The 26129-nt window shown below is 44.0% G+C and overlaps 5 protein-coding genes across 7 annotated transcripts; 2 read left to right on the top strand and 3 right to left on the bottom strand.

The window, feature by feature from the left end:
- Positions 1-604: 604 nt before the first annotated feature.
- Positions 605-3746, bottom strand: LOC101761267 (cytochrome c1-2, heme protein, mitochondrial). The gene is made up of 7 exons (XM_012846197.3): positions 3444-3746; positions 2690-2889; positions 2282-2561; positions 2121-2192; positions 1281-1397; positions 1122-1187; positions 605-1020 (listed from the first exon to the last, which is right to left on the bottom strand). Exons 2-7 carry the CDS (start codon positions 2863-2865, stop codon positions 904-906), a joined length of 828 nt encoding a protein of 275 aa, XP_012701651.1. The 5' UTR covers positions 2866-2889; positions 3444-3746; the 3' UTR covers positions 605-903.
- Positions 3747-5205: 1459 nt separating this feature from the next.
- Positions 5206-11261, top strand: LOC101777327 (spermatogenesis-associated protein 20). 2 transcript variants are annotated; one of them, XM_004971135.3, is made up of 15 exons: positions 5206-5504; positions 5589-5661; positions 5899-5920; positions 6062-6140; positions 6275-6307; positions 6460-6608; positions 6699-6855; positions 7482-7722; positions 7803-8044; positions 8601-8864; positions 8934-9044; positions 9498-9722; positions 9821-10024; positions 10445-10621; positions 10908-11261. In XM_004971135.3, exons 1-15 carry the CDS (start codon positions 5232-5234, stop codon positions 11118-11120), a joined length of 2463 nt encoding a protein of 820 aa, XP_004971192.1. In that variant the 5' UTR covers positions 5206-5231; the 3' UTR covers positions 11121-11261. The 2 variants fall into 2 exon arrangements, with proteins under 2 accessions (XP_004971192.1, XP_022682833.1); XM_022827098.1 differs by lacking the exons at positions 5206-5504; positions 5589-5661 and having other exon boundaries at positions 5893-5920; positions 6266-6307; positions 10908-11240.
- An 88-nt stretch (positions 11262-11349) lies between these two features.
- Positions 11350-16473, bottom strand: LOC101776637 (probable potassium transporter 2). 2 transcript variants are annotated; one of them, XM_004971134.4, is made up of 10 exons: positions 16313-16473; positions 15492-15729; positions 14971-15219; positions 14813-14863; positions 14129-14389; positions 13963-14015; positions 13348-13462; positions 13011-13265; positions 11771-12911; positions 11350-11612 (listed from the first exon to the last, which is right to left on the bottom strand). In XM_004971134.4, the coding sequence occupies exons 1-9, from the start codon at positions 16352-16354 to the stop codon at positions 11824-11826; spliced, it is 2352 nt and encodes a 783-aa protein (XP_004971191.1). In that variant the 5' UTR covers positions 16355-16473; the 3' UTR covers positions 11350-11612; positions 11771-11823. The 2 variants fall into 2 exon arrangements, with proteins under 2 accessions (XP_004971191.1, XP_004971190.1); XM_004971133.4 differs by lacking the exon at positions 16313-16473 and adding an exon at positions 15939-16154.
- Positions 16474-19077: 2604 nt separating this feature from the next.
- Positions 19078-20663, top strand: LOC101776235 (protein SRG1). Its single transcript, XM_004971132.4, has 3 exons — positions 19078-19419; positions 19526-20098; positions 20185-20663. Exons 1-3 carry the CDS (start codon positions 19192-19194, stop codon positions 20467-20469), a joined length of 1086 nt encoding a protein of 361 aa, XP_004971189.1. The 5' UTR covers positions 19078-19191; the 3' UTR covers positions 20470-20663.
- Positions 20664-21032: 369 nt separating this feature from the next.
- LOC101775835 (putative cullin-like protein 1) lies at positions 21033-26129 on the bottom strand. The gene is given in 9 exon segments (XM_012846195.2): positions 21033-21737; positions 21814-21900; positions 22531-22617; positions 22700-22882; positions 22957-23004; positions 23119-23304; positions 24361-24454; positions 24552-24701; positions 25956-26129. Coding segments are annotated over 8 exon segments (894 nt in total). The 5' UTR covers positions 24677-24701; positions 25956-26129; the 3' UTR covers positions 21033-21653.

Below are 26129 nucleotides of genomic sequence, written 5' to 3'. Positions count from 1 at the left end.
CCCCCTTATTTGGATCGCGATTAATAATCGCGATCCAAATATTTGCAGAAACACCCTCATCCAGAAAATCGGCTTTGCACCTTCCTCCCTCTGCTCTGACGCCCATGGCTTCCCGTCCGCCGTCGCCGCCGCAGCCCGCAAGCGACATGGACTCGCTGGAGATCCGAGGCCCGTGGTGCCAGCGCCATGTCTGCTGATGCCGAGGATTTCGCTTCCTGCCCGGAGGTGATCAGCGGTTCCTGGTCGTCTTGGAGAAGTGGACGAGGCAGCGCTGAAGATTGGAGAATGGCGGCGCCGCCCACTGGCCGTTCGGCGGCGTGCAACACCAGCTTTGCCGCGGGGTGAACTCGTCGGCACCGGGGAGCCTCGACGGCTTTCCGGCGAGGAGCGATGGGGTGCCCACTCGGCAGTATGCCATGATGAACAGCTTCGATGCTGCCGTCTGCCCGAAGCCACGACGGGTGGAGCAGAGCAGAACAGAGTATGCACCTCTTCCATTTTCTTCGTGCAGGGTCTGGTGTGGCTATTGATTTGAAAAATGTTTGTTCAGAGTTCAATGTGGGCTTTCATCAAGCAATTCAGAAAATGTGTATGTAACAGCATATAGCAAAAGAGGTAGCGTAAACAATTTATTTCCCCAGTGAAACACTGAACATTGCAGGAGTTCAAAAGCACAAACATATCATGACTTCAAAGCTGTATCGACTATATATACATACATTCTACTATATGCTAGCTGGTAGCATTATCCGGGCAAAATCCGAAAACAGCAACCCCCAGTCCCCCACAGCTGAGGGTAATGGTAAACAAGAAATATACATTTCAGGCATGCGAAATGTATACAGGTTATTCCATATACTTCAAATTATGGACTGGATCCTTGAAGAAATGAGGCACCAGTCCTCAGTTAACCACATCAAGGACCAGCTTGCGGGACTTGAAGATGGACCACTTCATGCGCCGGTAGTATGCAGCTTGCAGAAGCGCGAGCGAGAGCAGGAAAATCCATTTGACTCCCATCTAGTACAAAATCACGAGATGAAAAATGCAACCAGACGCAAAAAGTTATACTTGGCAATCAGAACAGAAGATAATTCTGCCGGGAGGTTGCAAGAAGATACCAGCTTTCTTTCTTCCATCTCAGGCTCCGCCGCCCATGATAGGAATGAGACAACATCTTTGCCCATCTGGAATTTGCATATTAGAATAATAAATACATCCTTTTTAGTGTGATGCCCAAACTTGATTCCACGGTGCTGGTTGTAAAGAATAAGAGTTACCTGGGCCTCTGTTGCAGGAGTTCCGTCTTCATACTCAACTGCTCCATCCATCAACATCTTGGGCATCGCTATGGCGCCACCAGGAAAGTAGGGATTGTAATGCAAGCCTTCACGAATCTAAATTTTAAATCAACAACAGAAGGTTATGTCGCAAAAATAAGTTAACTGTCGAAATACAGTATCAATTAACAGTGACCAACACAAGCCACTTGCTAACAATCTCATGCATATACACTAGAAACATAATCCTTTCAACATTTATCTGCAGAAAAATTCTAATAATTCTTTAACTTACAAGCAAAATATGTTCTAAAAAGGTTCAGTTACAAACTCCAGACTTAATTAAGTATGTTTTGCTGTGTTCAACATTCAAAACTAACAGCAGAAAAGAGGAGGAAAATGCAAAGGTGCTGTGCAGATATCTTGTGGGTTACTAGACCCTACCTATAGGATGACCCACACATAAAAGGGCTCTTTAGCAGCACTAAAAGGAAAAGAACAGAGCTTTTAAACAAACATCCGGATGCTTGATTAGTTACAGAAAAACTTGTATGCATCAACAGGAAGATCTGCCTAATTGGAGACTAATTGTCATGGATTAAAGTTGAAACCCCAGTGAGTTTAATAAAAGGTTACACACGAGTGAAGCAATATCATGTGGCAATGTCAGACCAATGTATCCATATACAAGTTGATACAAAGCCATAGCGTGAGCACAAGATAGTCCATATTTTCTACGCATCTAGGAAAGTAAACAGCAGGAAAGCACACATATGAGAACCACCAAAGTCCATCAGCACACAAAAAAAATGGCAAATTATTTATGGGAAAGAGTGCTACCGAAACACCAGCAGGTGGATCACGATAACCAGTGAGAAGAGCAAACACGTAGTTCTGGCCATTGTGTCTGGCCTGCAAATATGTATTAGCACGAGTTAGACGCAAACACACAGCCCTGAAATGACACATTGCATCAAATGCAACCATGAGTCCAGTCTCACCTTTGTGATTAGACTGAGGTCTGGGGGGTATGCCCCACCATTTGCATATCGAGCTGCTTGCTCATTTGCATATGGTTGTGGAAAACGGTCACTCAGCTTACCTGGGCGTGTGAACATTTCACCTTCATCATTAGGACCATCAACCACCTCAATCTCAGCAGCCATTGCCTTTGTTTCCTCTTCCGTATAGGCAACACCAACCAGATCCCGGTATGAAATCAAAGACATTGAGTGACAGGAGGCACATACTTGTTGATAAACTTGATGTCCACGCCTTATTCTGCTCATAAGTTTTTCCATGAAAATTAAAGAGAAAAAATATTGGCAGATAAGGCAAATGTCTCAGCAGGATGGCTGAATGATGCCAGTTTCCTGTTCAACAAAAACATGTTTATTTGTTTAACTTACGATGCATGATCATAAGAGCTAAGAATGCCAGCATGTGGCCAGGGATAGTTTGGGGCTTCCAACCCATGCTCCGCTTCATCTGATGCAGATGCTATCGTAGCGAAGCTTAAAAGGCCAGAAGCACCAACCCCAAGAATAGACAATGCTCTCGATCCAATGAAGCCAATGGACTTCATGATTTATCCAGGATGAAGAAGGCACTGCAAAAGGGGGAATCAACCATCCTATTAGTTTATTACAGAGCTGTTAATCCATACAAGGAAAAAAAATGGATAATCCCAATATGACTAAAATAGCTGATTCATAGTTTAATAGGAAAGTTATAAAACAGCAGCGTGTAGAGTAAAATAACTGGCTTAATTTCATAGCAGGATAGGATAAATAACAGCTAAAACCCTATTCGATATTTTCTTCAGAGCAGTTGCCTTCTCTATCTGAAACAAATACAGGAAGAATCGGAACAAATAGACATGCTAATGGCACTAAATCTTGTGCAACGGCTAAGACAGACTTTGGCACAAGGCATTTACAAAATTAATCAGTGCATAATACTCATATTACACGAGCTGCAGTTACTGAGATGCGTTTTTTTGTCGTTAATAAACGCAAAATATTTTACAGCAGCGTCAGAAACAGACGCTTAGTCGCTTACAGATCACTATTCACTACTGAAGAAAACTAAGAGGGACAGTAATTCAGGGCGGACAAAAACACTCTTGGACCAATCCAACCAGGCAAGGTCGAGCTTCCTTACCGAGAAATGAAGAAACCAATCAAAGTACGGGCGGATCCCCCACTCCGGCAGCAGTCCGGTGGAGCAGTCGAGCGGATGTGGCGATGAGCGCACCAACGAGAGAAGGATTCTGGCGGCGGCGGGAGGAGGCGCGAGTGCCCGGCTGCCGTCAGGGGAAGAGGATCGATTCGTCGGTCAGGGGTAGTAGCAGGGGTTTGGCCATTCGGGAAGGGAGGATTCACGCGCGAGCGGAGGCATTTGTGGCATTTCGAGGACCGTGCGTGCGAGGGAGGCGTCGGGGACAACTGGATGGAGAGCTGCACTGACACGTAGGCCAGTGTTCTTGACTACCGCAATCGAAGTATCATGTTAACCGTAATTTGCACAATATTATGCTAATTTTTTCCTCATGAACTGTAATATCGCAATTTTTTCAGGTTTTATGTACATAATTCCTTCTGAACTTGGGGTGGAAGTTTGAAGATGACAATCAGCTGACCGATGTTTGTTTGAAATGAAGAGTAAAGTTAACAAAGTTGTATTTAAGAAAAATGTCGAACATATCACATGTTTCTATTTTCCTTAAAAAAGAGTCCCACCTGTGTTCTTATTTAAAAAAGTTCCACTCGTGTTCTATCTTTTTCTCCAACCGAGTGCTCTTACCTTCTGTTCATGGCAAACACAGTACTAAATCAGCCCAAGAAATGTTGTTAGGAATGCTAGACCATTAACGAACTCTAAAAATGCTAGACTATTAACATTCATCTTTGAACTTAAATTTCCAATAAAGAGAAGAATAATGAAGCACCTTCCGTCAGGAAAATTTGTAGGTGCTCATTCCTCCTAAAGAGCCACCTAGAGATTTTTTTTATAGGATTAAAATCCTTTGAAATTTATCTGTTTATTCAATTTAGAACATGACGCACAAGCGACTACTTTAGCTTACTGACACGGCGGCGGAGGCTACGTGCGCGGGTGGAACAACGAGACGAAATCAACCTGCGGTGGCAGTTTGGCGGCGGAGGCTATGTGCACGGGTGGAGCAACGAGACGAGGTCGACCTGCGGTGGTAGTTTGGCTATTTGATAGAAGCCTTAGGAAGCAGGACAACATTGCTCACCATTCTGATGGCGACAAAAGAAATGGATTCGTGATATGGAATACTGTGGCGGACGTGGCGAGGCCCCCGCGCGTGGTGTTTTTTCAAGGCGACGAGAGCGAGGCAGAGTCCAACGACGGATGTTGCGAGACCCCCGCACATTTTGTGCTATTGTGGTGGCGACTGCGAGGCAGCCTGCGAGAGGTTCAGATCTGATGGTTTCACTCTGTTGGGTGGAGTGTGGTGTTGCAGTGGCACTACGGCGAAGGGTCCCGCATAGCGATGACCTTCTTGGTGCGGTGCAATCTATTTCTCTCGGTTCTTGTCAAAACGGGGTTACGCTTGAAGGTTTCGGCGATTGTTGGTGGATGCCATGATAAGGCTTCGGTCCGGCTGCCGTTATCGAGTGGAGTGGTGGGGTCGTGTTGATGTCCTAATCAGATCGATCGAGTTTGGCGGTTTCGAGTTGAATGGTTACCCACGTTAATGTTCCAATCAAATCGGGTGAGTCTAACTGGCTATGGCCTCCCCGCTGTAATTTTGTATTTTTCGACTGTACCAATAGAAAATTGTTCTTGCGGTTTTTTAAAAAAATCTAGAACAAACATGATCCAGAACGAGGAGACAGTGACACGGCAGCACTGCGCGCTGCCGTTGTGGGCGTCAGCGGTTGCCGAGTCGATGCAGGCCTCGCTGGAGGCGCAGTCCACATGTCCCCCGCCGCTTCCGCGCCGGTCTTCTTCTCCCACCTTCCCCGCCCCCTCCTCGCCCCTCCCCCAATGCTCTCCACTCTTCTCCTTCGCCACCGCCTCACCGCCGCCGCCGCCGCCGCCGCCTCGTCGACCCGCTCGCCTCTCCGCATCCTCGCCTCTTCCTCCGCCATGTCGTCATCCGCGTCCTCGTCCTCGCCCCACGGCGGGCGGAAGCCGAACCGCCTCGCCGCCGAGCACAGCCCCTACCTGCTGCAGCACGCGCACAACCCGGTGAGGACTGCCCTTCTGTTCGTGCGTTAGTAGCTTAGTGAGTATTCAGCTCTCGCTTCGCTTAATTTTATTTGCTTGGCGCAGGTTGATTGGTATCCCTGGGGGGACGAGGCTTTCGAGAAGGCTCGCGCCAAGGACGTCCCCATCTTCCTCTCAAGTATGAACTCTCCTGATGCAATTGGCTTCGAACTGTTGTAGGCTTATAGCTGCGTCGTGCACTAATGTGTGTGTGACATGATAAATTGTTCCATATAACCGTGGAATGATGGTGTTGTCAAGAGAAAGTTAAGCTAAAATGTTGCCGAATTCGTCAAATTAATTTCAGCCAAACCAAAATGTTCTTTGTTTAACATTCTTATTTTGCTTCATGGAAAACATGGATGTACCCGTGAAGTTGGCTATAGCACATGCCATTGGTGAGTCTTTATTATCTCTATATTTCTTTTGATGGCAACTTGGCGTTATGCATTTTGCTATTTATGACTCGTGCTCTACATTCCTATATGCTCGATGTTAACTTCAGTTTCTGTTAACTTTTTGGGGGCTGAATTCCAAAGGTGTCATGTAATGGAGGGGGAGTCCTTTGAGAATGAGGAGGTGGCAAAGTTGCTGAATGATTGGTTTGTTAGCATCAAGGTACTGCGTTGCTGATATTGGATCCCTAAACATTTATTTGGTTTGATCTCACTTGTTACCTCTCTTTGGTGTGTGGAAGTTACACACATGCAATGTGACCATACTGCTTTGTTTCTGATTATTAGTTTTGACAGGTTGACCGTGAAGAATGCCCAGATGTTGATAAGGTAAGCTGCTTTTGGTGTTCCCGTGCATCGGATCCGTTTATAGGGAAGTTGCAATTCCCTTTTTACCCTTATTTGTGTGCTCAGCTGAAAAAGGGTGTTTATTTGGGTGCCACACTGGGTTATTTGTTGACCATAACCTCACATATTTTTAGGTATATATGACATATGTATCGGCACTACATGGTGGTGGTGGTTGGCCTTTGAGTGTTTTTTTGTCACCCAATTTGAAACCATTGATGGGTGGTACGTACTTTCCACCAGATGATAAGTATGGAAGACCAGGCTTCAAGACTGTACTGAGGTATCGGCTGAAGTGCATAGTTGCTGGAGTTCTGAAGTTATTACTGCAGGAGCTTAACTTCTGATTGTTTGCTGCATAACTTCTCTTCAGGAAGGTCAAGGAAGCCTGGGAAACTAAACGTGACGCGCTCGAGCGGACAGGAAATCTGGTCATCGAACAACTTAGGGATGCATTATCTGCAAAGGCTAACTCTCAAGATCTGCCAAATGATCTGGCTGTTGTTTCTGTAGATGAATGTGTTGAAAAGGTTTGAAAAGAACTTGATTATATATTATTTTGCACCACCACAGTGATACATTCTCAACTACCAGCAAGATTGGCAAATTGGTGTAACTATATACAGCTACAAAACCATATCTCCTCCAGGATGCTGAGTCCTAGGTCCTGATTTCCATTGTTTATTAAGCTACCAAAAATCCTTACTATTCTAACTTCAGATGAGTGTCCAGTCTCCAGTGTGGAGCTTCTAAGACTTAATGTGGATAATTTAAAACTTGTTCTCGCAGTTACGTGTTCCGAAGGAACTAAAACAATCTGGTATGTAGATATGTCTTTACAGCATGCTTGAGTATGGTGTCGACTAATTCTCATGTTTTACTTGGTCAGTTTATGGACATGATTTTGTTGTCTTGAGTGGATGAATTTCAGGATTAGAATTCAAATATAAAAGTACTGAAAGTTGCCCCCGTCACCATGTATCTTTGAAGCAGCCAAACGAGCCACGACGAGTGCTGCTTTTTTAATGCATTTGTAACAATATTGCTAAACAATGTTATTAACATAGTTCTGCTTATAAAGACAATTTGAAAACCATGGATTTACATTGACAACCTGCTCTCTTCCTTACCAGATTTTCACCTTATATCCTTGCAGTTGACGAGCAGTTACGATCCAAAATTTGGTGGATTTGGCTCTGCACCCAAATTTCCAAGACCTGTTGAAGATTATATAATGCTCTATAAATTTCGTAAACACATGGAGGCTGGAAAGGAGAGTGAAGCCCATAACATAAAGAAGATGGTAACTCACACATTGGACTGTATGGCAAGAGGTGGAGTTCATGACCATGTCGGAGGTGGCTTTCACAGATATAGTGTGGATGAATGCTGGCATGGTAAGTTGGCTCTGAGCTCAAGGAGAAATTTCTTCAGGAATTTGCAGAACTCTCCTCTCACGTGTCCCCTTCACATTCAGTTCCACATTTTGAGAAGATGTTGTACGACCAGGGACAGATAGTAAATGTATACTTGGATACATTTCTGATTACGGGAGATGAGTATTATTCTACAGTTGCACGCGACATACTTGATTACTTGAGGAGAGACATGATAGGAAAAGAAGGTGAAATCTTCTCAGCAGAAGATGCTGACAGTGCAGAATATGAGGGTGCTCCAAGAAAAAAGGAAGGGGCTTTTTATGTGTGGACCAGTAATGAGGTACATCTATGTGAATTTGTCATCCACTTTTGAACATAATGTGTACTTCTGATCACTCCCTAGAAAATGGGCCAATGGTTTAAACTGTCATACCGTTATCAAGATCACATGAAGCCTGCATGCCAAGCTTGAGTTCATCTGTGGAATTTTACACTTTTTACTGGCATTGCTTTGGACTTGATTTGCACATGTTCAAGCTCTTCACACCTAGTTGCATTCAGTTAGATGACCATTGTGGTCACTATTGTCTGTTTAGTATTTAAGTTTATTTTATGTTTCAGAATACGATAATTACTCCTAATATCATTTCAGGCAAACTGCACTCGATTTTTCTATTTTTAATTTTGATTTTTAATGTTTTGATGTAAAATTCATAATATATATAAAATTTTGCAAGATGGGACCCAAAAATGGGTTCCCAGGCTTGGGGGATTCTAAAGCCTCATTGATACCTGCTTGTTGATATGTGTCATTTCTTGAATATCCACATAATATATCCTGTTCTCTTCATTGGCTTAGAACTTGTTTCATGCTTAACATGTGCCTGTTTACAAAGATCGAGGACACACTTGGGGAGAATGCAGAGCTGTTCAAGAATCATTACTATGTTAAATCATCTGGAAATTGTGATCTTTCACCAATGAGTGATCCCCACAATGAGTTCAAAGGTAAAAATGTGCTGATTGAAAGAAAACCAACTTCTTTGATGGCATCAAAGTCTGGGAAGTCTCTTGATGAATATTCTCAAATCCTGGGGGTTTGTCGGCAGAAGTTGTTTGATATCAGGTCTAAAAGGCCAAGACCTCATTTGGATGACAAGGTTCTCTTTACCTGTCTGTCACATCTCATTTTAATCTGTCTACAATCTACTGACTACAATTAGTTTTAGGTTATTGTTTCATGGAATGGACTAGCAATATCTGCTTTTGCAAGGGCTTCAAAAATTCTGAAATCAGGACCAACTGGAACCAGATTCAATTTCCCAGTAACTGGATGCAATGTAAGGTTTTACACTTCTTCCTCCGGATAATGCATCCCATCATCTTTCATTCACAGTCTTACTGTAGTAATACTTATGTACATAATCAATATGGTATGACCTCCAGGAGTACTCATTTCGCTCTTGCCATGTGTTATAATATCTTCCCTTGTTCAAACTGATCCATGGCATCCATGATAGTATTTCAGAAATATTATGTGGGAAGTGACTCTGGTGCACCTTACTTGTGAAAGGAAGTAGAATGATGTTGTGTATCATATTTGAACCAGTTATTCTCTTTATTGCTTCATATTCGGTTCTTTGCCATTTCATGTGTATAGGATGAAAATGTGTCAGGAGAAATTTGTCTTCTTAAGCTGCACACCACAATGTTACTTACTCAAAGTCTCCAACTATAGCTATGAGCACCTGAATTTGTTTGTTGACAAATTATATTTCTGGAAATTTTTGCAGCCAGTTGAATATCTTGAAGTTGCAGAAAAGGCAGCGAACTTTATAAAGGTAAAACTTTATGATGCAAGCTCAAAAAGGCTGCATCATAGCTATCGCAATGGGCCATCAAAAGCACCAGGATTTTTAGATGATTATGCCTTCCTGATCAATGGCTTGCTGGATCTCTACGAGTTTGGTGGAAAGATAGAGTGGCTTCTGTGGGCTGTCCAACTGCAAGTCACTCAGGCAATTTAATTGTACTCGTTAAACACTTCAGTGTTGTATCTTCGCTTTTTGAATCCATACATTACATCATGTAGAGTCATAACTTTTGGCATCTGTAGGATGAGTTGTTTTTGGACAAACAAGGAGGTGGCTATTTTAATACTCCTGGAGAGGACCCTTCCGTTCTCTTGCGTGTTAAAGAGGATTATGATGGTGCAGAGCCCTCTGGTAACTCAGTTGCAGCGATCAACTTGATCAGATTATCCAGTATATTTGATGCAGCGAAATCTACTGGTTACAAGCTCAATGTTGAGCATCTCTTGGTATGTGGTTATTTTATGCTTAGGCTACATTCTAGTAGCAGCCGGGTGTCAGGCACTATGTTCCAATGTCATAGTAATTGTCATTTCGTAGTATATATGATTCTTTTTACTAGAAGATAACGATGATAGGATGGGGAATTTTCATTTGTTGATGACATGTTTTGTGGATACAGTTTATCCTATTGAAATAGATGCCAATATTAGAACTTCTTTCTAACATGAGGCTTGGTTAGTATGCATTGTGAAACAGGGAACTATGTATTATGGTTTCATTTCGGCCTCGTGTTTTAAGCAAAATAATGTAGCTTAACAACATAAGAGTTCCAAAATGCTTCTACATACAAGCCGTCATGCTTCGAGCCATATATCTTTGAACAACATATTTGCTTATGTTTGTTGTTTGCAATTGCTGCTTCGCAGGCGGTCTTCGAGACAAGACTACGGCAACTTAGTATAGCACTGCCTTTGATGTGTTGCGCAGCAGACATGCTCTCTGTTCCATCAAGGAAGCAGGTTGTGTTGGTGGGGGAGAAAGGATCTGCAGAATTCCATGACATGGTAGCAGCTGCATTTTCGTCATATGATCCGAATAGAACAGTGAGTAACAATTGTTCTGTGGTCCTATTGTTTCGTTTTGGTTACTGTCCGCTAATCATGCCTATATCACGGGGCATTCGTGCCATAGCCGTTGCTGCATTTCCTTCTCTTTACAAACAAGGACCTAATGTCGATTGGGCCAGGTAGTCAATTTATTTGACCATTTTGCATGTCTGATTCATGAAGTCGATGTGTTTGTTATTCCTTCAAATCTATAGTCTTCGACGCATAATTTTTGGTAGCTAGTCATATCATTCTCACTTTGGGCACCTTATTGTTGGACCAGGTAATCCAAATCGATCCCAGGAACGCAGAAGAAATGGAATTCTGGGACTGCAACAACGCAAACATCGCGCAAATGGCACGGAGCGGTCCTCCGGAGAAGCCAGCCGTGGCGCACGTGTGCCAGGACTTCAAATGCAGCCCGCCCGTGACCTCTCCGGAGGCGCTCCGCGAGCTGCTGAACAAGACACTGGCCGCTGCAAGTTCAGCTGCCTGAGGCGCCTTCCTTCCTGCTGCAAAGCGCAAACCCGTGTGCATATTTACTTGCATGAAAAGTCGTTTGGACCCTCTGGAAGTCTTCGCAGCTGTATAACGATGTTCCCAATAAAGCACGTAATGAAATGCTTTCGTTTTAATCGCTTCTTGAGTCAACAGTTTCTTTTATGTTAAATTTCAAATGTACCAAAAAATATTACCACCACCGCGAAACTAGCAAGACAATGCAGTTACGATAGAGAAAGCAGACCGTAAGATAATGCATATTTCCATTACATAGCTCTAAGAAAAATTACAGAGCATGCATGTAAATACACAAAACGAAAACTTAGCGTAACTCGCACCATTCTGATAGTTTATTTAGACGAAATAATATTAACAAGGAAAGTCTGCCTTCATCTCTACAAGCTGAAACTAGAAGCACATGAGGATGCAGCAACTCCTGTCCCAGAAAACACAAGCCTGAACTTCAGATCAAAAGCTGCAGGTAGCACTGAAAAGAAAACGAAACGAGTTAAGATGGAAGATTATATAAGTTTATCAAATGCCCCTGCACAAAAATTCCCACGAAATACCTTACCCACTTGCGCCTACGTACAAATGAGAAGCATCTAACAACTCAAAACATTTTAGATTTAGCACAAAACTCACCATGCTTTGTCGCAACCAGGTTATCCACATGGAACTTGGCAATGGGCACAAGGCTAAACATGGTAGATCATGCCCACTTCTATCAGACTAATGTGCGGAATGTGCAGTGTGACCGATGGACCTCTGCAGTTCTTCCGGAGGAAAGAGTAGCCAACATCAATAGCAAACTTCTTCAGGAAACTTGAGCTCCTCCTAGCTTTGATATAAGAATGCCCCATGATGTATGCCACCCCAGCATGTTTTGCTTCCACAAGTGCCATGAGCTCATCTTTCACTTGCTGGCCCATGTCGTCATCCTCTGGCACCTCAAAGCGAACACGGCGGCGCCGGCTTACATTTGGGGATTCTTGCTCGTAAGAGGATTGCAAACTTCGAAGGCTCTCTGATTTGCTGCTCCTCGTAGTCATGGAGTCAGCTAGGCCATTGAAATCTCTCATAGTCAATGGAGTGCCAGCATCATCAGTGGTTGTTATGACTGCCATCCTTCCTTCATTAGCGATATCATAACTTGCCGAAGAAGAAGCATCCTCAGCTTCCATCATAATAAACTTTGCAATACCCATAACTAACATGTTCTCAAAATTGTCATCATCTCTCTGCACATCTTTGTAGCCATATCTAACAATGCAACGGTACATCCTATATTCTTTAGGTCCAATCCTACCCACAAGGTATCGCTCATCTGGCGAAACATATGGCACTGGCACTGACTTCACGCAGAGAAAGACTAGGACTTCATGGAAAGCAGGGAGATTAGTGACAAAATGTGAGAAGATGGAGGGTACACCAGTCACCAGCTCTGTATAAATCAATCCAATACCAGGAACCCGAACTATGCCAAGGCTTGGACCCAGAGACAGGATCGATCTCATTGATACTTTGTTCTGTAGGTCAAACTGGTACTTCCTCCTTAACCCATAGTGCCAGATGTACATGACAGACATGAATATGAAAGCAAGCACAAGAGGCACCCATCCTCCTTGAGGAACCTTCATGAGAGATGAGGAAAGATATACAGCTTCAATGGATCCAAAGAAAACCAGGAAAATTAGGGCAAATATTATGTTCCTTTGCCAAACAAAGATGACGATCAATGCCATCAAGAATGTAGTAACAAGCATAACAGTCATGCATGCAATACCTGGAAACACAGAAAAACAACACTGCTTAGACTCCCAGTATATGAGAATGCTGGGAAAAAAATTAAAAAGAAGCTTGTGAATCGATGCCAAAAGCTTACCATAAGCATTGCCGATAAGAGTAGTGTCACGGAAAGAAACCGTGACAGCTACACAAAGCACCATAAGGATCCAATTTATTTCTGGAATATATATCTGCCCATAGATCCACCTTGATGTGTGGACAACCTTCACTCGTGGGAAACATCCCAAAGCATGGCACTGTTTCACAATGGAGAACGTTGCCGAAATCACAGCTTGGCTACCAACAACTGCAGCGAGTGTGGCCACCACAAATACAGGCCAAAATACAGGTTCTGCATGACATTACAAACTTAAATTACACTGTTCCCAGGAAAAGAGAAGGTGGGGTGGGGTGAAGAGGGAAGAGATGCAAACCTGGGATAGTATCATAAAAACCTGTCGGCATGTGAAAGGTGTTCTTCGATAGAAATGCAGCATGACCCATATATTGTAGTATAAGGCATGGATATATGACGGTAACGAAAGCCACCTGAAGCCAAGGAGAGAACAATGGTACACTTGAACATTCTTTCTATTTCAGAAAAGGGGGCATGGTTCAACCAAACATAAGTTGTAGCCTTGTAGGTACAAACAAGATAGGCAATTAAAATCTACTCCCTCCGTCCCAAATTACTATTCATTTTGGCTTTTCTAGATACATAGCTTTTGATATATCCCCCAATTAACTAGGCTGGCTCCTTTTGGGTTTCTCATATGTCTCAAATATGCAGGTTATATCCATTTCAAATGAGCCTATTGAACATATTTGTTTCACATATACTTTGTTTTGTACATTAACTTTGCTGCTGTTCTTACAATGAAACATATAGATTATCTGGATTATTTTTCATGTCTGCTTCACCATGCAACAGAACACTTCACCACCAAATAGAATTACAGAACAAAAAAATATCCAGAAAAAGGTATGTATGTTTTCCAGTGGAAAGAGTAACAGGCAGAGGATCATACTAATTCAACATTTCAACTTACCCTGACAGATGCACTCGTAAAGTGGCCAAGGTCAGCAAACATTGCTTCACTGCCTGAAAAGTGGAAAGTAGAGCTGGGGATTAATTCCTAACTGTCATCCAGGTTACAAAAAACATTAAAGACAAACATGATACACCACCCCACTGTAGGGTTGGTAGTAACTAACCTGTCATTGAAAGAAGAATCCCTCCTAAAGAAATCCAGCCATCTTTACCAGTCTTCCTAAAAAACTTAACCATATAATATGGAGAGAGAGCTTGATATATATTTGGGTTCCAATGAAGTATGTTGTATAAACCAATTCCACCAATGGAAAACAGCCAGATGATGACAATTGGTGCAAACATGAATGCAACCTTCTGAGTACCTCGGTGTTGCAAGGCAAATAGACCAACCAATACAATGCACGAAAGGAGAACTACAGAACCTGGATAGGAAACAGATTGCATGTGAAGCACAGTAGGATCAAATTTTGAAGTAAATTGGTGTTTCAGAAAAGCATGGCAGAGAATCTCAATATATGCGATAATAAAAGGTAATCTTTGGAAAAAGCCACAGAGATATAGAGGGGACAAGAGGTATGTGACTTTTAGTTCATCCACTCATGTTCTATGATAATATGTCCAAAATATGCGTAGTTCTATGATAAGGGTTCTAAGAAGTGCAGTTTTGTGATAATTTTGAGCACCTAAGTATAGGTCTTTTAAATTTAATCTTTATTTATGAAGGAAATTTACATCATGCTGTAAAATTTGCAGCCGCTAGTACTACCACAACAGCCACATCCACATGTGAGTTTTATATTGTTGCATCAAGGAGTTATGAATTCACAGAGATGATTGTTACTTACGGTGCTCTAAACCAGTAGCTCGAACTTGTAATCCGGACATAGATGACAGGACTGCAAGGAATGAGCAAGCAGAATGAAGCATGATAAATATACAGATAAGGTTGATAATTGCACTTTTGCACAGCATGAGTGGTAATGAAATAGATTAGAGTATCCACCTGATATTGCTGGGGTAAGAACACCATCACCGATCACCATGCTAGCACCACACAAAACTACGAGAAGCAGCACAGTTCTCACTTTTTTGTGCTTCTCTAGAAACCTTCTTAGCCAAGGTGCAGATCCATTGCGAGGAGCAAACCCATTTCTGTAGTATGAAGATAGTTCCTCATCGGCTGCTTGTTGATTTGGAAGCAAGCTAAGTTTTGCATGCCTGCAAAGCAGTGAATACAATGCAAATGGTCCACCTACAAAAGTGATTATTTGTTTGTCGTCAAGTGACCAAAGATAAAACTACCAAAAAAAGCCTTGTTTCATAAGAAAGTATGAAAAGATTTTCTGGAACACTTTATCTGGATGATAATATAATCTTAGCCTTGCTAACATAATGTTGCTAGTCAACTATAAACCATATACTTGTTGAACTACAACAAAGTAATTCCAGACATTTCATTTCCAAGAAAAGTAATGCCAGACATAAAAAGATAGAGAGTTTGTTTAGCAAGGGATTTATACGCACCTTCGCCATTATCATCAGCACTCAAGACAATAGTGACATACTTCAGCAAAGGAATAAGAGTGAATGTCCAAAATATGAGGGAGAGTACACCGAATACTGTCTCTTCATCTTGGTATTGGCGGAGCTTTCCAGAGAATGTACTTTTATAAACGTAGAGAGGTGATGTGCTTAGGTCCCCATAAACAACACCAAAGCTCTGGTAAGCTAGAAGTAATAGATTCATGTAGTACTGCCTCCGCTGAAAATGCATTGCAGAACAGCTACCGTTGTTAGAAACTAACTTTGCAGTGGGGCGGAATAATTCTGCACACATTCGAAAGCAGTGCTCTAAAGTATCAAAACATTCATTAATCAACATGTAACCGAAAAATGAACAAGGAGAGTGATTCATATACATGCAGCTAAGAGAATTGTTTATGTAAATATGGCCATCTATTGAAACTTAACATGAGTGATCCCCGATTCAAATCGTGAAAGCTGGCTACGTTCCTGCTCCATCATTGTCGCCGCAACAGGACCGAAACGCCGAAACCGAATTTGTGGCGGAGGGAAATTCACCAAGAGTCGAAAGTGGCCTTCAGATTCGAACCCCGGGGAGGAATGAATCGGAGAGAGATCTTCCGTAGAAGGCGCGCAATCCCTGATTCCGATCCCCCACCGAATCCCCTAAATCTCACCCCTCCAAGGAAATCCCAACCGCAACCAAACCACCAGGCGAGCTCCGATTCATGCCCAGCCCAACCAGCACCAACAACAACAGGCAAGCGACAGCGCGAAGGTTATGAAGAGCTACATCACGGGCAATGAGAGGCGTCCCCTACCGGCAGCTGGTCGGCGCCGACGACGCCGGCCTCGGCGTCCATCGATTCGAGCGGCGGCGCGCGGCGTCCGGCCGGGGGTAGGCGCGGCTCGGTCACGTCACGTCACGCAGGGGAGAGGAGGCGGCGGAGGAAGAGGGGGGCTCTCGCATGATTGATCCATTTATTGTTATGCTACCGTGCAATTATACCCTCATTTTTCCTTATTCACGATTGGACCATTTTATTTTTCTTTGTTTGCTCGCGGATGATAATATTTGCGAGGGACGTTTTCGCTAAAAAAATCTGAGGAAAACGATCAGATCAGATAGCGAGATGGAACGAGAGAGAGAGAGAGAGATCAGAGATGCGCGTGTTGGTTTTGGTTTGTTGCGGGCAAGTGGCCAGCCGGTGATCTCGATACCGATTGCGTCAGCAGACCAGCACGTGAAGATGAAGTGACGGAAGCCGCGTCGGAGGCGAGAGGATCGGCTGCTGTCCCCGGCCTCGCAGCCAAAGATAAGATCGAGACAGCTCTGCTGTGCTCTGCAAAATTCGATGGGCGGAGAACGAAGGAGCTCCAAAGCAGTGGTTGCTTTCTCCACCCGTTCTTGGTGGCGTTCGATGTTTTGAGATGGACAATGGAGCCTGGCCACTCAATGATTCACAGGTTTATACGAGTTCAAAGGGATCGATCAGACGATCAGGTTGAAATGAGCGCCCGGTAAATAGAATAGAAATAGAAATGCAAAAACAAATTATTTTTTCCATTCTAGGGGATGGATTGCTTGCGACGGCCCAGGGCCGCAAGTCCTCCTAACTAAGCTGGCAGGGCCCAATTCATCGACACTCCTCGAGCCTGTTAACGAGGTCACTAAATCGAGCCCATAATATAGATTTAATAGGCTTATGGGCCATAACAGTTGCACAAAAATATAACACGATGCAGACAGCAGCACCCGGGCACTGCAGCTAAGATCGAATGAGTGTCTTTGAAAACTTTTGTTCCAGATGCTTGCACAAAACCAAAAGCAGATGAGTCATGATCCACCGATAGCCTTAATCATCTCGGGATATTCCTTATTGAATCCCAATCCCATACTCATACTGTCTGAGGCTTCGGAATCGTTAAACAACTCACTGACCAACCGCTCAAAGTGCCTCTTCATCTTGCGTCAGAAAAGGCACGAATCATGCAGCAGCAGCGACCATCACGAAGCAAATGAGATAGGCAGAGCTAAAGCGCACTGCCATCCGGTAGCTATGAGCACCCCCTTTTCTTTTATTTTCTTTTTTGGAAATTTCTAGAGCCTGGAAAGGGAATGGAGCACGACCAGCGAATCTGGTTGGGTGATGAATTGCTCGGAGAGGACGAGAGATTCCAAGTCAAGCTTGCCGGCTTCAGCCTGATCATCCTTGATGCGACGCCACTGGAGAGTGCCATGGCTGTGACTTCTCACACCGGCACAAAATCTCCGAATCTTGTTTGTGCGGGTGTTCCTGAACGATACACATTCTTATCAGTGAGGTCCTATTGCCATGCCTGTTGTCTTCAAGAGTGGCGTCCGAATATATGCTGTCAAAATGTCAAGGGAAAATTAGACCGGACTGCGATCGCACTGTCGTCGCTTGCACTGCATTGGCTGCAAAAACTCAAAAAGAGAAGGGCCGCGGACCACCCACGGTTAGAAAATTTTGCTGTGAGTCATCGAATGGAAAATTGTTAGGTACAATTACAAATTCCAATTGTTTGCCATAGGAAACCGCAGCAATTGTAACATTAATTTTCCTTATTTGAGGAGGGAAGAGACTTTTCCATTGGGAATTCAAGCTTAGGTCAATAAGTTATTGCAGGCTTGCCACTTGCAAGTTGCAAGATGCCAATAGAATCGTCACTCAAGTGGTATTCTTGCACAAAAAAACAAACAAACGAGGGACTATTTTTACAATGTACAAATGATGCTCTTTGACAACTTTGTTCAACTCCACATATTTGTACATAAGCATATTAGTCCTGATCAAGTAATATTCTTTATATTTTTAAGCTGCAGCAAGCTAGAACCATAATCCACCAATTCTATCTCAATCTCGTAAAAGGAGGATCACTGGAGGCTTGTTTGAGCCCCAGGTTTACCAACTGACGAACCAACCGCCCAAAGTGTTTCGCCTTGCGTCACAAAAGTCACAAATCATGTAGCAGCAACGACTATCACGAAGCAAATCGGCTGAGCTAAAGCGCACTGCCACCCGCTAAGCTATGAGAACATCCACTGCACGCATATGCTCCCTTTTTTCCTTCTGGAAATTTCGAGAGAGAGAGAGAGAGAGCATAAAAAGTGAAGGGCACAAAGGGGACAGAGAGAGCTATGTTTCATCGCCTCTCCTGTATCCGCTCAAGTCAAGCTTGCCGGCTTGATCCTCAACCTCTGATCATTGGCATATACCACTGGTCAGTCGGTGGACAGTGCTGTGGCTGTGACTTCACCAGCACAGATTCTCTGAATCTTGTGTTCTTGTTTCTGAACGAATAACATCCATCATTGGATTGCTGATGCCGCTTGCCATCACTGAACTCACATGCATGTGGCGCAACGCTGCACCGGTGGCGCCATGATGGTATGGTATGAACAGTGCGGCAAAGTGATCGATCACAGTTCACAGATGGCAGAGATGCATGGAGAGACTGGTAGGCCAGGCCCAGTGCAACCTTCTCTCCTTCCACTAAGCTAGTGACCAAGTTGATGATCAAGGAAGGACAAACAAATCATTCTACTTGCCAATAAAATTGGACGGCTACGGCAAATCTTGGTCCCCCTATATATATAGCCACTTCCCAGAAAGATACCAATGCGCAAGACCATCGATCTTTATCTGCAAGGAAGATCTTTGTTGGAGCATATGCCATGGCTGCGGCTGAGATCAAGATAGGCCAGGTCGATGACGTCCAGGAGCTGCACCGGACGGGCCAGGGAACGGTGCCGGATCGCTACATCAGGGACGGGGACGACCGGCCGGGCGGCGACAACGTCTGCGCCCTCGCGCACATCCCGGTGATCGACGTCGGCGAGCTCCCGCGCGGCGACGAGCTGAACAAGCTCAGGCTCGCCTGCGAGGAGTGGGGCTTCTTCCAGGTAATTACTAATAATTCTCTGTTTTTAATTTAGAGATAAACTAGCTAGGTTGTAGGTAGCTTGATTAGCTAGGTGATAATGGCATATATTTTGTGTGCGTGTGCAGGTTGTGAACCATGGCATCGAGGGAGAGCTGCTGGACGAGATGGAGAAGCTGACGAGGGAGTTCTTCATGCTGCCGCTGGAGGAGAAGGAGAAGTACCCGATGGCGCCGGGAGGCATCCAGGGCTACGGCCACGCCTTCGTCTTCTCCGAGGACCAGAAGCTGGACTGGTGCAACATGCTGGCGCTGGGCGTGGAGCCCGCCTTCATCCGGCAGCCGAAGCTGTGGCCGACGACCCCGGCCAGGTTCAAGGACACCCTGGAGAGGTACTCCGTCGAGGTCAGGTCCCTATGCCAGCGGCTGCTCGCCCACATCGCCGAGACGCTGGGGCTCGCGCCGGCCACGTTCCGCGACATGTTCGGCGAGGCGGTGCAGGCGGTGCGGATGAACTTCTACCCGCCGTGCCCGGCGCCGGAGCTGGTGCTGGGGCTCAGCGCGCACTCTGACGGCAGCGCCGTCACCGTGCTCCAGCAGGACATGTCCTGCGCCGGCCTGCAGGTGTTCAGGGGCGGCGCATGGGTGCCCGTCCACCCCATCCGCCACGCCCTCGTCATCAACATCGGCGACTCGCTCGAGGCAAGTGAGATCGTTCGCGTTGGTTTGATTCAGTCTGAGGCTGCGCATGGCCATGGCTGACGGATCAAGCTAGCTGCATGTTGCAGGTCCTGACGAACGGCAGGTACAAGAGCGTGGAACACCGGGCGGTGACGAACGGCGAGCGGGACCGGCTGTCGGTGGTGACGTTCTACGCGCCGGCCTACGACGTCGAGCTGGGCCCGCTGCCGGAGTTCGTGTCCGACGAGGCGCCGTGTCGGTACCGGAGGTTCAACCATGGAGAGTACAGCCGCCACTACGTCACCAGCCGGCTCGAGGGCAAGAAGACGCTCGAGTTCGCCAAGATCGATCAGACCAAGGCTGCTCCTGAAGAACCCTGTAGTTGCCTATAGCTAATTTGGTGAAGTTGCCTCTAGCTGTGCTTGGAAATTGCAGGCAGACGATCAAAGTCCTGATGAACTACTTCTCTCAGTACTCCTGAGTATGCTGTATTCCTGAAGTACGCAGTGTCGTATGCTGTATTCCCTTTCTTCTTATCTCAAAAGAAAAGGCACTGTACTGTACGTGTACAGTATTTGTCTCGAAACTGTGCGACACGTGTCTGATCTCTTACTAGTAGGTTGAAAGTATGCAGCTTTTGGCTTATGCTATATAAAGCTGATTTTACGTCGAAGTACCGGTCGAGAAGAGATACCTTGAACGCGAGCCGCGAGGTGCAGAAGATAATGGGAACAGTACAAAAAGGCATGAGAATTAGGCCAATTAGCACTTCTGCAAAAGCTTGTAATCATCCTCCAAACCCAATGTTCTTTCTTCCACGATAAGGGACCAGGGAGAGAAAAGGTTAGGGCAACACGATACACGCTGAGTGTAGAATATGGGCACGTTTAGATAATCACAAGAAACCAACAGAATACGGTAACCCATGTTGCAGGCCATGAAACTGGCTTCAGAGTAGAACAGTAACTTCAGGATGCAATACCAACTGCACAGCTGTCCCAGAACCAAAATGCATTTGGGGGGTCAACTGCACCAGAGATCACAGCAATCAGTAATCAAAGGCGAGAAAGCAGTATCAACTCAATTCATCGAAAAGGCAAACTAGACAAGCCTTCTCAACCAAGGAGATGAAAACAGGCACACAAAAGCGCGCACACCAGTTCCCTGCTAGCATCCCAATTCTCAAGCATTTGCAACAATCACTCACGTAGTACAGAAGTCAGAAAAAACGAGCATCCTCATCGCAAGAATCAACCATCATGTACATTTCCAATGGTGTTGATTTTGCAGAATGACGCGGATGATAAGGTGAGGGAGCCGTAACTCTTAGTTGAGCTCAGAGCCCTAGATCCTGGGAACCACGAATAGCATCTGTATAATCACAACTGAATCTCACCATCCAGATCAGCGGCCAAATCTGCTAGTACCAAATCAACAAGCTCCACACTGGGAGCTGGGTAGCTTTGAGCTATACCAAAATCAAGCTGCACCAATAGTTGTACTTCATGCAGGCCATGTTCTAAAACTCTACTGTATGTAAGCTGGGTCATGGTAGATGTTAGGAGAAGTTGCCTTTCTACTCCACTCAATTGAACGAATTGCTGTCTGAGCCACCAAGTGTCAAACTACTGCATCTGCCAAGCAGTTCCTCCTCAACAGTCTGTATGGGTGAAGGATGGGGTCAGATGCAAGCTGGTGAAAAACAAATAATTACCAGGGAGTGCAATTGGGTTTACCTTGTATGTTTGAAGCAAAAGCTGACCACCAATTTGTTTCTCACTTGCATAACTGTCGTAAGTTTCCATCAATGGAGCATTAACAGCCTGCAACGAGAGTAGAATCATGAAATTACCTCATGCCTATTGCATGCATGCAATACACAGGATTTCATTCCTAGGCAACAGCAGATTTCGTTTTTCCAATTCTAACACTTTTGCAGTTTTTCTGGTAGCCAAGTGCAGAGAGCACATAAATTGGGAAATGCACAAGGAACCTTAGGATACTTTCATTTTGTTGGTACCATTAGTACAGAATTGCAAGTGGGCAGGAAATACTTGTCCAAAATCAATGTTCCTTGAGGAAATTCCCTATTTGACACTAGAAGATAACGTAAGTCCCTCTGTGGCCCTAGGCTCACATCAGAGGGGAAAATCTGTCTTTTCACATCGCATTCAACGGTGTTTGAATCTCAAACTCACAGCAGTGTCATAGGAGGAATTGTTAAACTCAGTGTCATATAAAGAAGGAAAAGATTTTCAGGGCCATAGAGGGAATTATGTTATTTCCTAGTGTCAAATAGGGAATTTTATCAATTTCCTTGCCCACATGCAAGTCTAGGCAAGGTTGGGCAAGGAAACCAAACACATCAACAACAATGGATAACCTATACCAACCCAATATGAGTACCAACAGAAGCAAGTGGGACAAATACTGTTAAAGTGGCAACAGAATACCTGCAAACAAAGATCTATGCTTTCATCCCTTGAAATGTTCAGATAGTAAGCCAGTCTATTGGTTTCCTTTTCCATGCTTTCCTGAACCTATAGACAGCATGTATCAACAATGTTAAGAAACCACGAAATACAGTGTCATTGACTCATAAAATATTAGAAATATATTGACCTTAGAAAGGTAATCTGGCAGAGAGTACTGCATAATCCATTCAGAACTTCTCATCGAGTAGTAGGCATATGTGTCTTCAAGAACAGCATTTTGCATTAATGTTTTGACTTCAGAACGACATATGCCATGCATAACATCCAGAAAGCCCGAATCCATCGTACTTCCATCACGTTCTTGTCGGATCTGCCATCAATTATTTGCTATGTACAGAAGGAATGCACTTGGAATGAAACAAAAGACAACTATCTAACAATTACCAGAGTAAGAAGAGCAGTTCTTGCTTCATCACTGAAGTAGGAAAAGACCTAGCGAATGGCAAAGGACATAAAACAAGTTGCAGGCACAGAAGTGGGTAAGCGCTTCATCTTCACAAACAACAGGAAATGGGGAAGCAATTAAATTCGTTGCATGTTACTCACTGGACCAAAGAAAGAAGTAGCAGCAGTGTCGCTAAGTGATGGTAGTTTGTACTGCTCCACATAGCAGCGGTCCAAATAGCTAAAGAAGCCAATTACACATCTAACCATGATGGCGTAGTTTGACCACATTTTCACAAGCTCTCTAAAAAAGTAGTCATTTTGCTTGTGCATGAGATGCGGCAGAATCTAATACACAAGCAAACAATTAAAAAATGTCAAGCAAGGGGGAACAGAAACAGATATCCGAAGCTAAACTAAATTGACTTGGTAAGCATGTTATGCACACAAATATATGAAGAAATTATGCATATCTAAAGTGGGGTATTTTGATAAAAATGGTATTGTAGTGGTTCTAAATAAAAGCATGGAAACTGCAGTAACGACTACTGCATTAAAAATGACATTACGGTGGTCCTATGTTAAAGAAAGGAAACAGCAGTGCAACATCTCCTCCTTCCTTTGTTTCTCTCTGATCCATATATATTGCATTTGTAAGTTGTAACAAACTACTATTTTCATTTTATCAATGAAATTTTAGGTAGCGGGCTCCCCTCCTGAATTCCTAAAAAAGGCAGTATGTTTTGTTATGTTGGTACATTGCTGTCCAAATAAACACAAAAATTAGATGATGCTTTGAATGATGGTAGTCCATTACTACGCTCACCTTATTTACTACCATAAATAGCAGAATTAGCACATGCCTATTTTACACAATATAACACAACCATGAAAGTGTATGTGCTTTTGTTGCTAAGGCAAGAAAGTACATGATGTTTTTTGCAGCAATTCCTGCTGGTGTCAGCTCACGAGTTGCCTCAAATGAAGCCAAAGAAACAATAAAGAAAAGAAGCTAAATACTGCCAGTAATAAATATTCAAAAAATAGTCCAGAATTCCAGATGCATATCTAAGTTTAACTTTCTCTTGGCAGCAAGACTCTGGTCTAACTGCTTCAGGCCTAAAAATAATATTATCAAAGATTCATTATAGGGTGTTAACTAAGGACAAATATAGCAACAGTGCAGAAATTGCCATGAAATAGCTCTGACAACACACATCACAAGGTTCCATACACTGAGGCAAAGAGATGGAAAGGAAAGAACTGCACCCACAGTGGTCCCTTTTCAGATATATGACTCCATTCATCCCTTTTCAGCATTAGAAGTCAGCATGCTCAATTCTAGAAATATGTTGCCTCAACTATAGAAGATTATACAGTAGAAAGCAAAAATAAATAATGTACCATTGCACGGACACAATCTGCAAGCGTTGTCTTGAAACCATTGTACATTTCATGACAGTAATGTTGTTTCTGCACAGCCATCCTGTAAGAACAACTGGGAAAATCGAAGACCAAATGACAAGCTGCAACTTTATGTAAAACATGGATAATAATAAAGGTATGTACTGCATCATGAAGCAATAGAAGCATACTCATAGTAGTTCATGTACTCAGCCACGGTAGGCCTTGTGCTAGTGCACTCCAAAATCTTTGAGCACTTTACAATCCCCTGTTCCAGGACCTTCCAGCCTTCCTCAAAGCTTAGGTGGCTGCTCATTTTGCTGCTTTGCTCTCACACTGAACTGCAGTTGTAAAATATTGTATAAGAAGGAACTTTTTTGGAGATCCGATGATAGAAGAAGCAAAAATAGGATTTGCTGTTACACAAGTGCTTCTGGAATACATGCATTTAGCATTGCAGCTGTAAGTCTATATCAATCAAACATTTACACAAGATACTGTAAACTTCAATGTGAATATTTTGTACATACAAGCCTATTTATATCGCGCAGCCAAAAAATATATATTTATATCCAGATTCAGCTGTTAAAAGTTAAAACAATCACCTCAAACAAATACAACCTGTGTAAGCATTAAAGAAGACTAACTCCCAGGCTTCAAGATAAATTAGCATACATTACCAACTTACCATAACACGGTATAGTGTAAAGCTGTTGAGATTAACATATTGATGCAATCGCAAAAAAAAAAATGATGTTACAGCCATCACAAGGTACTAGTCAAGGCATATCCTGACAACAGATTGGTTAACACAATTTTTTGCTGAAACTTCAAGGGAGGTCACAGAAAAAAAAACTCAAGAAACTTCAAGAAATAAAAACTCTAGCTGAAAAACAGTATAGCTACAACTAAAAATGGGTTACACATACGAGAGAAAGCAAGTAACAAATAGGCAAGCAAATCAACCCAACAAGCATGCGCACAGTCATGAACAAACCCTTTAGGTGGATTCTCACCACATCTCACGGAACAGATTGGTTCGGTTTCAGTCCATTCAAATTCTTAGAAAATGACAAGTACAGAATTTTGGGGGAAACCAAAACCATCCAGCCAGCAGATTAGTAGTGCGGCGAGCAGTAGGGCAACTGAAATTCTCGAAAAACTAAATAAGCATTCACGAAATATCGCAGCAGCACATGCCCTGAACCAGCGACAGCGATTTCTGAGCACATCATTCCCTGCATTGGTCACATGTAAACAATCGAAGCAGATGCGGACTTAATCGGGACAGAGGAATTGGGGGGCTGTTCAATCGAAACCCCTAAATTTTCAGAAAATAAACCGCAGGCGCACCATGGGTATGTTGATTTCGCGCGCTCAGGAAGAACCTAATCTACCCATGGGTGGATCGAAGAGTACCGCGCGCAGCAAAGCAATACATGGCTAACCGGCCGACGAGACGGAGGGATTTCGATGTGATCGCTCGCGGCCGCAGCGACGGAAAAGGTTGGGGGAAAAGCGAAACCAAGCGAGCAATCGATTGGTTTTGGCGGGGGGAGGAGGGGACGAGGAGCAGGAGGGGGGACGGCTACTACCCACGGATGTAGAGGCGCTGGTGAGGATCGCGTGCTCCACCCCGACGCCGGCCGTCGCCTGCTCTCTCTCTCTCTCTCGGCCGCCACGCGCGCAGCGGACAGCGGCGGCGGATGGGGTGTGAGGGGTTTTGAAGGGATTTCTTCTCTCTCTTCCGCTCTGTCGCTTCTCGCTGT

Source organism: Setaria italica, chromosome V (assembly GCF_000263155.2).
Source record: "Setaria italica strain Yugu1 chromosome V, Setaria_italica_v2.0, whole genome shotgun sequence".
NCBI lineage: Eukaryota > Viridiplantae > Streptophyta > Magnoliopsida > Poales > Poaceae > Setaria > Setaria italica.
This window is presented reverse-complemented; position numbering and strand designations above follow the sequence as displayed.